Source organism: Pleurodeles waltl, chromosome 10 (assembly GCF_031143425.1).
Source record: "Pleurodeles waltl isolate 20211129_DDA chromosome 10, aPleWal1.hap1.20221129, whole genome shotgun sequence".
Lineage (NCBI taxonomy): Eukaryota > Metazoa > Chordata > Amphibia > Caudata > Salamandridae > Pleurodeles > Pleurodeles waltl.
Genome location: NC_090449.1, coordinates 467,174,785 through 467,191,674, shown reverse-complemented (window position 1 = coordinate 467,191,674; position 16,890 = coordinate 467,174,785). Strand labels below are relative to the sequence as shown.

At 41.4% G+C, this 16,890-nt stretch overlaps 1 protein-coding gene across 1 annotated transcript in view; it reads right to left on the bottom strand.

The window, feature by feature from the left end:
- Positions 1–16,890, bottom strand: part of LOC138261625 (SCO-spondin-like) — a 1,514,343-nt gene that overhangs the window by 898,516 nt on the left and 598,937 nt on the right. Inside the window, exons 58-60 of the mRNA XM_069210750.1 lie at positions 15,398–15,520; positions 14,466–14,595; positions 4,217–4,342 (exon numbers count right to left, since the gene is read on the bottom strand). Coding sequence (XP_069066851.1) covers positions 4,217–4,342; positions 14,466–14,595; positions 15,398–15,520 — 379 coding nt within the window. The remainder of the gene's footprint in view (positions 1–4,216; positions 4,343–14,465; positions 14,596–15,397; positions 15,521–16,890) is intronic.

Sequence of the window (16,890 nt, the reverse complement as noted above, 5' to 3'; positions counted from 1 at the left end):
TTATGGACAACATTGAAGTTTTGAACTAAAAGAACCACAGAAATTCATCAGTTATAAAGCCTCAGTGCGAGGTCTCAGCCCTGTGGAGAGGAAACCACCACGGAGATGGCGGTCTCCGCCCCCTGGACGATTATAAGGCTTCCACTGGGCTGACTGGCAGAAACATCTAAAATGCCCACTAGATACCAGGGATGTCTTTTTTTTGTTTTGTTTCCTTATTTATGAATAAGGGGAGTGCCCCATTTGGCAAGGCCCTCTCCCCAAGGGGCAATATATTATTAGGCCTTTTCTGCCCCTGCTGGGGGGGCAGATCGGCCTATTTTAATCTGCCCCCAGGTTGGGGGGGGGCAAAAGCCACTAGACGTCAGGTCTTTTTTTTAATGTTAACAATGAAGGGGAGTGATCCCTTAAGCAAGGGTCTCTCCCCTGGGGGGTGATTTTCTATTAGGCCTTTTCTACCCCCCGGGGCAGATTGGCTTATTTTCATTAGAAACCACTAGACACCAGGGATTTATTTTTATTTTTTTACAGTAGTTTCGCGCAAGGTGAGCGACCCCTTAGCATCTATTTTAGGCCACTTCTGCCCCTTTTGGGGGCAGATCGGCCTATTTTAATTAGACCGATCTGCCCCCAAAGTGGGGGGGGGGTGAAACCACTATGCACCAGTGATTTTTTCTTTTTTACAAATGGGGAACGACCCCTTAGGCAAGGGTCGCTCCCCTGGGGGGCACATTTATGTTAGGAAATTTCTGCCTCTCTTGGGGGCAGACTGGCCTATTTCTATTGGGCCGATCTGCCGCCAGGGGAAGCAGAAACCACTTAGGCACCATGGATTGGTGTGTGTGTTTTGTTTGGGGTGGCAGCCCTTTGGGCAGGGGCCGCTTCCCATGGGGGCACCTCACTGTTGGCCATTTCTGTCCCCCGAGGGCAGATCGGCCTATTTTTGGAAGGCCCTTCTGCCCCAATGGGGGCAGAAAGCCCACCAGAGACCAGGAAAGATTTTTTTTCTCCAAAAAATAGGGTGGGAGTATGGCCATACCCCTACTCCAAATAAATGGGGACAAAGTTGTTCTGCCAATTACTCCAGATTCACTCCTGGGGGGGGGGGGGGGCAGAAAGTCTACTAGATGTCAGGGAATAAAAAATAAAAAAATAGTGGCGTGGTGGCTACCAACCAGTATGGGCATGGTTATACCCCCACCCCAACTGAAAGGGGTAACAGTCTTTCACATCTCTCCCCACACACTAAAACATCTTATCCCACGGCAAGCAAGCAAGGGGATATTGATTATTTTGCATTTTGGTTTTACATTTGGGCCAAGACAGCTTGTCTGACTCTCAAAATTGTCTCACTTGGAATGGTGACATTTTTGGACTTTAGGACACTGCCACGTACAAAAATCTACAAGACCTAGACACAACTGAAACCTAAACATCTGAGTGAGTCCAGGGTGGTGTGCTTCACATGCACCCCACACCATTTTCTTACCCACAATGCCCTGAAAACCCCCAACTTTGCTAGAAATCACATATTTTTACCACATTTTTGTGATGGAACATTCTGGAATTTGCAGGAATCCACAATATTCCTACCACCCAGCATTGTTGGATCGATACAGATAAAAAATTCTGCCCCACTTGTCAGCCTAACACAGTTTTTTTCCAAACTGCCCTTTTGGACCCGCTTTGGTTCTCCCTCAATTTTGACCCATTTTTAGCTCTTCCCTGTCACAGGCATTTGGCCCACCTACACAAGTGAGATATAATTTTTATCGGGAGACTGAGGGGAACGTTGGATGGTAGGAAATTTGTGCTGTTGCAGTGATCCCATACAGAAATTTGAAAAAAATGTGATTTTTTTAGCTAAATTTGAGGTTTGCTGAATATTCTTGGTAAAATAACACTGGGGGATCCACGCAAGTCACACATCCCTGGACTCCCTCGGGTGTCTAGTTTTCAGAAATGTCTGGGTTTGATAAGTTTGCCTAGATGGCTGCTGAGCCCAGGACCAAAAACGCAGGTGCCCCCACAAAAACAGGTAGTTTTGAATTTGATCATTTTGATGTGGCCACGTAGTGTTTTGGGGCATTTCCTGTTAAGTCTTACCAAGCTAATGGGCATAAATAGTAGACTTGGATAAACACCATCTCCAGTAACACCCCTTCCCACAGTCTTAAGTGTGCATAGTACAGTATATTCAAAGAGTCCATCAGGATTGTAAAAATTTGCTAAAAATAATTTAATTCACAGTAATTATCCCTTAGATGCATCCTCTCTAAATTTGGAGGGTAAGCATCCCTTTCTGCAGCCCCCTTTTATAGCTTTTTTACTTCACTTCCATAACACTTTTTCACAGTAAACAGAATTGGCGGCTATTTCATTTCTAACATTCCAACTACGGCTATTTCATTTCTAACTTTCCAACAGCCAGCCAATCAGAGCAGTTGCTGGACTTGCAGGATCCTCTTGCTCCCGTGGGAGCATTAAGGCTCATGGGAAAAACGGGCCTCTCAACCAATCACATGGCCCTATTTTTTATTTCACACTCTCACAGGAGGCTAGAGGGTCTATTGCAATACCAATTGCCACAATATTCAATTAATTTTTAACCTTATTTACTCGGAAACTACTGAACTGACTTACACCAATTCAGAAAAAGCAACCAAATTCTAGCTTCTTTTGAAATTTGGTATAATTTCATTCAGCAGTTTTAGCTAGAACCTGTATAAGGGCCTTGTTACGAGTACAGTGGACCATGGACCGCCATACCTGTGGTGGCAGTCCGACCGCCGCATCCTTGGCAGTCTGACCACCAGAGTAGGATGGTGGTGGTCGGACCACCATAAGACCACTGCCACCGCCAGGATCATGAATCCCGACGTGTTGGCAGTAGTGCAAGTCGTGGTCAAGCACATCGTTGCTGATGTCTGCACCGCCGTGCTGATCACAACTTGCCTTTCCACTGGCCTTTCAATGGTGGGGACCCCACCACGAAAAGGCCAGCAGAAAGGCAGGGATGGGGCTACGGTAGGGCCCTTGCACTGCCCATGTTGTGGGCAGTGCAGAGGCTCCCCTGTCTGTACTCTCGGAATTGGCACTGTCTGCCATGGCAGACAGTGCGCATTCTGAGTGTGCCGCTGGCATCAACAGTGCAGTGGCAGTGGCCTCAGCTCTCCCTGAGAGCAGAAGCCAATGCCACCGGACTGTTTCAGCTGGCCTGTTGGGTGATGAGTTCATAATACAGCGGTGTGGAGGTCACCGGTTCGGAGGCGGCCTCCAGACCACCATATTGGCGGTCCAATGGTTGGACCGCCAAACTCCTGATTGGGCCCTAAGACTGTAGAAAATTCATGGCGATTCTGCATTTTGCAACTATCCTTTGTTCTCATGCCCTGCTTATTGGATCACCCTGAAACTTTCCAGGAAGGAGCTGATGTGGATGAACTAATTTGGAAAGTTTCGGGAAGATTCCTCAAATGGGGTCAAAGTTATTAGCAAACTAAAAAACTCTCCCGTTTTGGAAAAACATACCTAGCTATAACTACTTAATTGAGACGGCCACTAGGCTATATATATATATATATATATAATTATAATTATATATATACATATATATATATATATATATATACATATATATAATAATATATAACTACTTTTGCAATATTTTGGTTGGCAATATTTTTGTTAGGATATTACAGCAGTTCAATATTAAAGCCCTGGTATTCTACTTTGACACCTTGGCCAAGTGCCAGCAATCTTCATCTCAAAATCCATGCTCGAGGTGTGGATAATGATAATTTGTCTTTTATATAAGCTGATGGAAACTGTCTTCAATCATGAGAACACTATAAATGTAAGAAAATTATATTACCAAACTCAGAATTATGTATTTCACCAACCGTGGAAGAAAAAAAGGTGAGTCAGTTGACGGTGTTCCAACACACACAGAGACACACCCACAAACATCTCTGTGGGAGATACACACCTCATTGTGGCATCTCTTATGATGACATGTCTTTCCTGAATGAGTGAAATCTACCAAAAATAGTCATCATCAAAGGCAATGCTAAAAGATCCAAAGAATGTTCCATACAGAACTCCGAGATGGCATGCAGCTCCTGAGAATATTGGACTATTATTACTTGTGATATAAAAAAACAGTGATTTATTTAGCCGTGATTTTTTATATTGACAGTACTTTTATTGTCCATACCGAAATCTCTCCTGTATGCCTGCTCCACAGCTCCGATCGCAAAAAGTCCACGGTGACCATGCCGACCATCCACAGTTAAGAGGGCAAGAGGTGTCATCACAGGTAACTTTTCCATCCACACACAAGCTGAAAAAAAGAGGTAAGAATAATGCCCTTGTGTATGAATAAGCCTTATTCCATGCACCACCGGACAGAATTATAATGTAGGTGAACAGACATGCTGCATCAGTTGTATGACAGACTATCAAGGACAGCAATATTGAAATATGAGAATATTGTGTGAAAAATAATGTCTAAAAAAATATCAAGTTTACATACTTTGGGCCCTATTCGAAGACCGCCAGACTCACGGTGGTGGTCAGATTGCTGCGGCTGTGGTGGTTCAACCGCCATATTATGACCCTGGCAGTTGGACTTCCAAAAGACCACTGTCTCCACAAGGATCTTTGATTCCGATGGGATGACGGCCATCGTGGTTGTAACAAGCCACGGCAGTGCTGAAGTCAGCGCCTCTGTGTGGATTACAACCATGTTAAACCGCCATGATAAGGCTGGCAGAGAACAAGTTTTGGCGGCCAAAGTGGGACCCCTGCACTGTCCACCACATTCTTGTGGGAAGTGCAGGGGCCCCCCTCCCCAGCGCCATCGGAATGCACTGTGCCTGCTTAGCAGACAGTGAGCATTCCAAGGGTGCTAGGGGGGTCCCCTGTGCGACGGCATTGGACTCAGCTCCATGTGTAGCCAAGTCCAATGCCCCTGCATGTTTTCCACTGAGCTGACTGGTGAAATCCTTGGCTTCCGCCGGTCAGCGCTTGGAAAACCTTGTAATGGAGCCAGTGGGGAGCCCATGGCGGTCTCCTCTTCAGGAATTTAGAGGTCAGGTTTTTCTGACTGCCGAACTCGTAAATAGCCTCTTTGTCTGTAAAATACCAAAATATTATGTTAAACATATTGTGAAATAGAAAATCAGCAAAATAAGGATTATATTGAGTTGTTAATATAAATATATAGCATTAGAAGGTATTTATTCAAAATATTAAAGTAGTACATAATAATATAACTAAACGTAAATAATAGTCTAAAAATATAACAATAATTACACAATGTTTAAATTCAATAAATTATAAATAATGTAAAAATTTAAATTAACAACCATATATATAACAAACACAGATATATATAACCTAATTTGTACAATACAATTATTATAGAAAAAAAGTTTTTATTAATACTATGAATCAAATATTTAAATAAAATATATCTTTTAAGAAATATAAAAAAATAAACAAAAAAAATACAATAACAATAATTGAAAAAATAAAAACATGTATTAACAAAAACATATATCACACTTAATTAAATAGATACCATAGTATATACAGATTTAAAATCCAAATAAACAGCACATTATTTAAAAAAAATATATTAATTAAAACAATAAAAAATAAACAATATTAGGAAAACTGTCTAATTTAACTCTACTTTTAGCAACAATTGGAAAAGGGGTTGGCTTTCGAAGGTTTAGATTTCCTAGTCCCACTTCAACGTAAGCAAAAACAGGATTAGATCTACTATTTCCACTCCAGTACAGGCAAAATCAGAGAAAGTGTTGGTCTTTGGGGGATTACATTTAGTATTCCAACTGCAAGCAAAAACTTAGCAAGTGTTACACTTAGAAAGGGTTATATACACAGTTCTATCACCTAATCATTTTTACCAAAACATTTAAATATATAACAATACCTCTATATTAAAACATTTTCATAATTAAAATATACTATGTGAATTAATTCAAATGCAAATTAACACAAATGTAATATATAAAAATGTAAACTACCAAAAAAATGCATTTAAACTAGACACACATCCCTCCTTACTACTCTAAAAAACAAACCTGTTAAACAGTTGAAAAAAATATAAATTAAACATTATTGCAATTAAATGAATATTTAAATAAAACAAAAATAAAATAATAATAAATATGAAATGCATTTTACAATGGTTATTTTAAAATACACTGAATGAAGAATTAATTAACATTTACCAAATAAAGCACATAACAAATAATCAATTTACTAACTTACTAATTAGTTTCCAGATATATACTTAAATAAGACAACAAATAATTAGTAAAAACAGGTATAGTTTGCATAACTTCCCACCCTATTCAGCTACAAACTCCATGACCCACTACCAAAATAAATATAGGCAATTAAACAAACAAAAATAAAAAATTCATTAAAAATCACAAAATACACTTAAGTAATTAAAATAAATCAATAAATTCAACAATTAACAAATTAAAATAATACATTTTGTAATTTAAATAACTTCCCACTCAAATCCCCTATCCTTACAACCCACTACAAAATTACAGATTAGTAATTAAAATATACGAAAAACATATTAGCCATTTAAATCAGAAAAAATACTTACATTATTAAAATAACAATCAATGGATTAACTAATTTACATGATAAATTACCAAAAAACATTTAACAAAAATCATTTGAAAATAAAAAAACACAATAATGTATCATTTAAACACCTTTCAGCTATATTTCCCTGCAAATACAACATTATAAATTACAAATTAAATTAGAGAAATGAATTACACATAAAAAAGTACAACAGTTACTACAAAAACTTTAAAACAATTATACCAATTATACTAATGACATTAACACCTAAAGTTAATATAAGTAATAATGCATATTAAATTAATGAAAAACAATATTTGTAACTATATAAAAGTAAATAGTATATACAATCTTATTAAAAATTATAATAAACACAAAACTACTCTTACTTTCTGTATTGTGTTCCATGAAACTTTTGAAGTGACAGTATTTTGACACATTATTAAGGTAACACAAAATTTATGATGCAGTATTTGTGTCATAAACAGCCACATAACATACTTTCCTATGTTAACTTTGTGAAGTCCTTTTAAAACTTTTCAAGGTTTCCAACTTTGCAAAGCATGTATCTTTTTTGTCTCAAAAAGTGAGCGTCTAATTACACACAAGTGATTCTGCAGAAAAGAATCCCTACAAAAAATATTTTTTATTGGGAGAAAGGAATGTTCATTGGTACTGTAATTCGCCTACAGAGGTCAGAAGAAGATAGAGTGGGTTAAATGTATATGGAAAATCCCTCCATAACACAAGAATAATAAACATAATATACAGACAAAATAGTATATGTTGAGAAGCATTATATATTTATATATATATATATATATATATATATATATATATATATATATATATATATATATATGTATATATATATATATATATATATATATAAACATACACACATATACACACACACACACACACATATATATATATATATATATATATATATAAATAATCCACTTGGTCATTGAGGTGGCATGCAGGGAGACAGTAACACAGCAATGGAATACATTACTCTAAAAACCAATGAAAAATCATGCACTGTTTCACGCCTTCCTGATAAGAATATAATGTTTGCATGATTTATGGGTCATCTGGGCATTTATCTCCCATTCATAATTTAAGGTTTTGCTTTGTTTTGCATCTTCGTGTCTCAATTATGTACAAAGCACAGTAATTTCTCCAGCCAAACAAATCTAAACATAAGACATTCATTTTTTGTGGAATATATAATATAGTCCAGGTATTTATTTTTTCTTCAAAAAAGTGCATCTGCAGCTGAATACTGAACATGGATAATTGTGTATTATGTATAATTAAGACATGTAATGCAAAAATGAATTAGGACGTACTTTAACATACCTACAATTATGAACATCCCACAGTTCATTTCCTCCTATTTACTAAACGTGCTCAAAGCAGACTAAAGAATGCTTTTTCCCTGAGTAACAGATCTGATTGAGAACTGGCATCATACTGCAGAGTCAATGACGGGATAGATGGATGCTCACAGTAGGAGAGTCTGAATCCCTTCCCCATTCACCTTTCCTTACTTTCAAATGTTGGCACCTTTCTTCTCCACATAGGTGACCTTCAAAGAGATTCTCCGCAGGTACCCAGGTGGAATCCAGCCAATGTCCAAGAGATTATGGGCTGAGGACTGGACCCAGAATTGAGGCCGCATATGATCCGGGAGCTTCTCATGCTACCCTCCCCTCCAACAAACTGCCCCTCAACAGCAGGGCCAGTGGGGGAGGCAGCCAGGCAGCAAGGCAGAAGGCACAAGAGGTGCCGCAGCTCAGCAGGCTTCATCACTGGCAACAGAGGATGGCAGCAGGCACAACTTGCAACTCACGCCCCCTTCCCCTCCAGCAAACTGCCCCTCACCACAGTGTGGGAGGTGGCAAGGCAGGAGATACAGGGGGGACCTCAGCTCACTGGTTTAAAAAGACGTCAGGAGGATGTGCAGGCAATGCGAAGCTCCCAGCACTCGGTCCGCTGCTCAGAACACAGCGTAAGGGGGAGCGGACTACCTTCCATTGAGCTCCCAGCATCTGGCTTGCTGCTTGCTGCCGAACGCCACAGAGGGTGTAACGGGAACGTAGTCGCAACCAGATGCATTAAGACAGCTGCAACTAGACGCAGTAGCGGCCCAAGGAGCTGACCTCCCATGCAACTCCCAGTTTGCTGCACACTGCTACACCAGACACCGCATTGCTCAGCACTTCCGGGTCAAAACCCTGTGCTTCTAGCTAACAATGAACACAGCTTTACAAGAGATGATGCTCTACGAACATACTCCTCACTTGTGGGGCTTTGGAGATGGAAGTCTAAACAACGCGATGCAGACCACTTGAAAGAGACATGAGAGCTGAAGCCAATGCTGCTGCACTGTGTCCCCTGGGCGGCTGGGCAGCTTGATATTGCAGTGCAGCGGTGGGGAGGCTGCCGGCTTAGCAGCTGCCTCCCCACCACCATAATGGAGTTCTGGTGTCTGACAGCCAAACTCCTAATCAGGCAGATTAATACTTTGGTTGGGCCCATGCCGGCTCCTCAGCCTGGAGGCCTGTAAAAGCTTTCTCGCAGAAGGATTTGCAGGTTGGTGTTGTGCACTAGTGTTCTGTGGAAGATGCAAGTAACACCGTTGGTTAGGATAGGACATCCTCAAACCCTCTGTTGGGTATAGTGACCAAGCTTTATTGTTGGAAGGGGGCAAAGAGTCCCCCCTTCCAATTTGAAGACTCTGGTTGTGCTTGCATCATTAGAAGAGCTTGATGACTGCAAAGAAGCTGAGATTGGGTCGTCTGCTCCCAGCGAGGGAGTGGTTGCTCAAAAACGAGAGCTAACCCCCTAAGTAATTGAAACCTTCTAGTCTCGTCTTTGAAGGGCAAGAATCAGATTTTTTCCTTTTGGGAAAAGGAGAACCCTTCGCCAGAGGCCCTACAAATAAATGTGAGGACCCGTAATGGTTTAAATGGGGCTATGTGGGCTGGAGACCTAAGTGGGCAAAGACCGGAGGGGGGCAATCCAAGTGCTAATCCTTGCGAGTTGGACAGATTGCTTTTTACCTCCAGACGTCCCAATGCCAAGAAGAAGCCCATGGCTCCCAAGTAGCATCCTCCCTGCTTCCTGCTAAATCCCCAAATCACCTATGTACTACTCTGGGGCCAGCCTTGGTCAGGGTAGCCAGGTCCCCGGTTCCTCAAAGGGAAGGCCCATTACAAAGAATAGAAGGACTTTACATTGCCTGACCCGGATACAGACTTATGTGGGAAATATGGGTCACAACAGGGGAATAGTAATCTGCATCATGGGGAGTCCTCTCCCTTGCCACTGTCTACAGAATTGGTTCCCAACATTTTGACATCTGTGGACCCCCACTTTATTAGTACTGGAACCCGGGGACCCCCCACTGAATCATTGGAATCCGGGCACCCCCAATTATTCATTACTTAAAGCTTGGGACCTAATCTGTTAATATTAATACATTTTGTAAGCAGTCATGGACCCCCTGAAGAGGCCTCGTGCACCCCCATGGGTTCCCGGACCACAGGTTGGGAACCACTGGTCTACAGGATTGCAGCTCTTTAGTAGTACCCCCTCAAATCATCCCTCACTGTATTCCCATCTCTCTGTAACCCCTTATTTGGCTATCAGTGATAATCTACCAAGCCATCCAACGGAGCAAGACATAAAGGTATTTACAATTTGCATCACTGCTTAGTTTAGAGAAACTTCTCTCCTCAATCTTAATCTTGTTGCAAAAATTTGCTGGATGATAAGACTGTATTTTCGGCACGGTGACAGCAATATTGAAAGAACTGACCAACGGTAACAGAGCTGATTACAATCAAAACCCTCCCCTCTCAACTGAAGGTGTATCAATACCATTCAGAGCAGTGGGGAATAAAGTTGTCCTTACTAGGATTGACTTTAGCTCCCAGGCCAGGAAGGCTCAGGTGAAAGTGCTGCTCAGAAATATTTCCCCAGCTGAATGTCTGGTTGATTCCATCAGATTTCTCCTTGAGTATAATCCTTCAGGGAAAGGCCCTGGTGGAAAGAACTGGAGTGTGGAACAGGAAGTATTTCCAATCTTTAAAGCCTGCTTCAAAGAGGAGACAGCTGCTGGTTAATCTTGGCCACCAGAGCAAATATCATTGAACAATAAGAAAAAACGGAGTGAAGTAAAAAAATAGAATCGTAGAATTTCAAAAAATGGCTGAAGAAAAGTGTGATTTATAGAGGAGGTTACCACTCAACAAGTCTCTCAAACTTTGAAAGGGCCATCGCAAAACTATCATTCAGGCCTATTAGAAGTGGGTGTTTCCCCTGGTCCCCTAAGCCCACCAGCTGAAATAGGAGATGGGGGATAGTAGAGGAAAACAGCTTGGCATCACCACACACCATTTCATTGCCCCTGAACCCCATGGCTATACCGTTCATAGATCCAGGCTCGAGGAAGGGCCAGTCAGAGTGACTGAACCAGGATGGAAAGAAGCAGAGGCAGTGTAACGTGGACACTTTCATCCTAGACTTTATACCTTTCTTTGATGTGGATTTGATTTTGAATAGACCCTTACTAGTAAAATGTTTCTCAGAGATAGAACCTCTGAGGTTAATTCTAAGCAGCAATATTAACCTGGTATCTCTCATGAACTTGGGTCATGACACTAAACCAAAAGTGTCCTTTTATTCGAAATGTACAATTTATGCGATTTAATAACTCTGAATGGTTACAATGTAGAGGCACTGATGTTGTCCCAGTATTGAGGGGGAGGGAAGTAAGGTTGCTGGTTGGGATTGCCATCAGATTGGGGAGGGAGATAGAGGGCGGGCTCCATCTTTGCCCCTACTCCACAGTAATGGTCTCCTTCCAGGCAAGCAGGGATTGAAAGTCTCTTTAGGGCGTTATGGTAGAATGTTGTTACATAGGATCATCCCAAATCAATCCTCCCGAGATCAAAACGGCAGAGCCCACTCCTGGAACTGGTTATCAGATGTTTAACTAGTTCTTCTATGACTCACCCAGTGCAGTTACACCACTAGTAATGAGCTTAATGTTATTTCCTGGAATTTAGCAGGCATAAAGAACAGTAGGGAGAAAATTGACCTCCTGAATTGTTTAAATGCAGATGTGATTTGCTTCAGGAGACATGGTGTGATGGGGGACTATAGTGTGATAATTACTATTCTCTATATTGCACTGCTACGCCCTCCAAGAGGTGTCATGCCAAGGGGGTTGGAGGGCTGCTGGTTGACCAACAGGCTTAAATGGAAGTGTGACTGCTTCAGAGATCCCAGTAATATGTTTATAGTTGTAACCCTGTTCAGCGTAGGAGGGAAGCTGGAAGGTACACCCTTTTATTAATAAATGCTTATATACCTCCTGACGTTTCATATTTAAGGTATTGGCTTTTATTAATATATTCTGTGACAGGGAGTTGGCCCCCCACATAATTCTGGAAGGGGATCTAAATTGTAAAATTTCCAGTTCTGCCCTCCATCAATATTGGGACGACGAAAAGGAGAAAGCTCTACAAATTCCCCCATGTATCTTTCCCCCCAAAATAAGAGTTGATAAGAAAGGGAAGCTCTTTTTGGAGAAATTGAAAAGCAATGATTGTATCATAGCTAAACTAAGATTTCTATCGAACTCCGCAACCCAGTATACACACAAATCCCCAGAGGGAGCAGCAATATTGGACTATGTGGTGAAAGGCTGCATGGCGTTCTTTTTGTTGGGCGACCTCACAGTATTAGATACTCCCCTTAGCCTGCTGTCTCTCTCTGTTGATTTGAAAGTGTTTCCCTCAAGACCCTGGGGATTTGATGGGTCCAAATCCAAATTTGATTAAAAAAAACAGGAAGGACACGTGGGACCATAGGATGATTGTGGGGCTGAAAAGTAAATTAGAAGCCACTCTTGGCAATCTTCAAGGCTGGACAGGAGATGAATTGGGAAAACTTACAGAATTTATGCAGCAGTTGCTTGTGGGTTCTAGTCAGGAACTTACTGAGGGCACGTTGAAGGCAATCCTTCGCCCACTACTCTTACTAAATAGGGAAATCAATGCCCTCGTTCTGAAACAATATAGGGTATACTCCCCGGAAAGAAATACTAGAGTATCTCTATTGAAAAGGAGGAGGAGGCATTTGAAGGCCCGTATATAGAGAGAAGCTGGTAATAGATTCTGAATTAATATACGAGAAGTAGCAGTAAAGGATCAGTTTAGGTGGTTCTGGTTGCTAGTAGCTGAAGGATGTGGCTCAAGAGTTAGCACTCTGCCTATGGTCATTGTCAAAGTGAGCTGGATTGCCTTTATTTTGGGTCTTTATGCCACTAATGGGGTACCGGGTGAGTGACCTGTAGGAGAAGCGGATATATGTCCAGATGACTTCCCATCTGAGAAGGAGATTGAGGTGGCCATTAAAAGAATGCATAGCTCAGCTGCAATGGGTCCAGACGAAATTCCCATATCGGTACTAAAACCAGATGCTGTCAACTGGAGTAAAATATTATTCTGTGTTTTCAGAAGTTTTTACAAAACTAGGAAAGTTCCCCCATTCTGGAAGGGGAGTATTATTGTCTCATTATTCAAAAAGGGAGATCCATGGAATTATCATCAGATCACCGAAGTGGACAAAGTATTTGCGAAAGGTTTATTGACCCAGAGCAGTGAATGGGTGGAGGAAAACAAAAACATTCCTTTGGAGCAAACTGGGTTAAGGAAGAGGCACAGAACTATTGACAACATATCGGCCCTTTAGGTGATTAATGAAAAATATGTCTCTGTAAGAGGAGGGGTAACCTGTGCAGCCTACATAGATTTCGCCACAGCGTTTGATAAAATGGATCGAGTGCTGCTGAGGAGAAAACTCACCAGACTGGGCATGCCAGGTATTCTATTACACTTTGTCATCTCCCTCCACTCTTCCACCTTTGCAGGGTGCTTTAAGGGAGCAATAGAGGTCTTTCCCAAGAAATTCCTATTCCAAATTGATTAAACAAGGGTGTTTGTTAGACCTTTTACTTTTTTCTCTATATATTTCTGATTTGCCCGGCCATCTAGCTCAGAGTGAGGACTCTTCCCCAGTATTGGGGGGAAACCAATAGTCTGCCTTCTTTATGTGGATGACAATAATTTTCAATCTCCTCCCAAAAGGGTTAAATAGCTGCCTGCAGGCCTAACAACAGTTTGCAGAGCTCCACTATCTAAAGATAAATATTTCTAAAAGTAAGAGCATGTGCCCCGATGGGAAGAAGAAACCTAAATACAGTAATTTCACATGGTGCCTGGCAACATAAAAGTTAGAAACTTTGAAATCCTACCCCTTTTTAGGGAAGATAGTATGTGGGAACCTCAGCGATAAGCCTCATTTAGAAAATAATACAAGCAAGACCCAGTCTCAAGCCAATGGCCTGGGTGCTCTTTATAGGGCGACTGTTAACTTTAAAAATCTTCTAGACGTGTTTGAAGCAAAAATCGCGTTCTCTTTGCTTTATAGACTGGAACCGAGGCTAATGGTGCAGCTGCCCATGAGTCCTCCCAGTCCCCTTGACCCTAGTCTGCCGCCTCTAAAAAAATAGGTTGAAACATTTTGCATGCAATAAAGCAATAATCAGTGGCTACAATTATCAGTGTAGGAGTAAGTGTGGCTTATTCTTGTAGTAGTCCTGAATTGCATGATGAGTACAAGAGTACTACAATAGTAGATCACAGCAAACCCTCTGTAAATAGGACCCAGAACAAGGCATATTTGTATGTAAAATGCAACAAGTGATCCTTTTCCTTTGCATACCTCACACGTCCCACTCGAAAACTCACCAGTGGCTGCAGTTGTCCTTCATGAAGGCCTCTCCGGGGAGCCTCAGTTCCTGGTTATGGTAGCAATGGCACTGGCTAACATTCACACATACTCTCTCCTGTAAATACAGGCCTGGGGGACAGCGGCACCCTACAAACAGGAATCAAAGGAAATGGAGCAAATCGATAATTTGCAATGAATAGATGCAGAGATATTAAAGGGTCAATTTGAACTGAAAATTTGTAACATACAGTTTGATAAGAGGTAAGGAATGAAAAGCCCACAAACTAAAGCGACAGGTTAAACTTGTTGAAACTCACAATAGTTAAGCAACGTCTAATCTTGGGCTCTCGAGATCACTGTGTATACAGTCACCTGTAGCACTAAGTTGTGTAGGGGCCAAATCATCTTCTGTGGTTTGACAGCAATCTTGTAATGTACAAGCCGGAACCTTACTGTTCACTTGGAAACGTTCCTATAAAGCCTGAGACTGTAGACGTGAAGGTGAAATAGTGGTATATGACATATAACAATGTAATAATGATCATGCAGTTTGGATATTTCACAACTAGATAGGACATTTCTTTCTCGAGCATTAGACATTCCACAGCTGTCAAAGAATCATCCCCATTGTCGTAACAGGAGTCCTTTGGTAGTGACAGAATAGCAGTGTAATGGGAAAGCTAGCCTTCAAAGCTTAAAACATTGCCGCTTTAGTAACCAACTCCTGAAAAACAAACTTGAACCAGTCAGATCAGAACACAATGAACGCTACTCCCCCAGAGGCCACTTTTATGTATGCCAGTACTGACAATTCTACGCTCACGTGACCAACACGTACAGAAATCTTAGCCGCAGTTCCCACTGAATAGTACTGGAATGAGAGTGCAGGCTCTGCCGTGGCCCTTCAGTCCCTACCCCCCGGGATTTAGCTGTGTCTTTCAGTATTTACCTTCTATGCAGACACCACTGCAGGTTCGCTCTGCATTCAGGTCTCGACATGTTTGGGGGCAAGGGTCAATCTGTCCGTTTAAGCAGTCTTCTGCTTGCACGTATATCATTCCAGGGCCACAATCTATGGAGGCAATGAGTTAAAAATGATTAAACGCTCATCTATTGCCAAACTGAGAAGCAGAATTACGAGATAAACAGTAACAACGGTAAGTGGAAGAGTAATGTCCACAACTATTGCAAGAGGAAACAATGGGCGAGGCACCAAAAATCATCAACCAACACCTGAGAGTGCATAGGCATTCTAATACATGCACCTGGATAAACAAAGGGAAGAGTAGCAGCTGCCCGGCAAAACCATACTTTGTTGTTTCGAATACCTTTTTTTGTTTGCATGTTTTCATTATAGACTTTGTAATGTGTAATATATGTATTACTTTTCTTCAATTTATTGTTAACTTTATTGTTTGACTGTTTTTATGGACAGGCCCCTTACATAAATATTGAAAACTCAGAACACCTAATGTTGCGGGCATAACGGGCAAAGAGGTCATCGAGAATAGTGCAGTCATTTCTTGCAACAGAGGTAAGTCTAACTTCAGGTGACAGCATTATTAGAAAAAGTCAAAAATGGTGACACAATGAACAACCAGCCTGAGAGTTCGAACAGGCTTCCTAATAATGGACGATAAGGAACAGTCAAAACTAAGGGTCAATAAACGTATAGAAAACTTGCAAAACAGTGCATATATCATCTTGTGGTGGTACACAAAAGAGCAGCCATCACCAGAAGGGGAACAAACACAGTAATAAGGCTAGTTTAAAGAGTATCCAGAACTGGGGTAAGACAGACTTTGGGACAGAAAAGTCACCTGCATGGCGACGGGTGTGCAGTCCAGTTGTAAGTGCCAGCACTAAATGGATATCAGGATCCCTAGTAAAGATTTTTGGTCATAGGCGAAAACGGATCACGCATGCCCACCCTGGCCAAGGCGTCTCTCACAGTAATGTTGGCTGATTACACCAAGAGTGGCACGCTAAGCACTGCCCTCGTGAAGGTAAAGGACTACTGCTCTTATCAAGAGTTAAGTGACTTGAGCATAGAGGTGGCAGCATGCCTGTTTTGTGATCAATATAATCAGAAGTGTGAAAAGGCATTTTTACCTGTGTCAGTGAAGTGGGGACAAGTGAAACTGAGCATAGTGGACGCTTTAAACAAGAACATATATGAAAACTAAGGCCTCAAGCAAGGCGTTATGCTAGCTCTGCTACTATTTATTCTGTTTATCTCAAACAATTAGGTGACATTCAAAAACCATTGAGTATGTCCACCTAAGATGAAGGTTTGTTGGCTACAGATTTCACAATTCACAGATGGCACAACTGAGGTAGATCGTACCACTGTAGAGCTACAACCCTTGTTAAAAAATCTTTATAGCTACTGTCAGCATAGGAATCATGAAGTAAACTACAACAAAGGTTCTAACCTTCTAA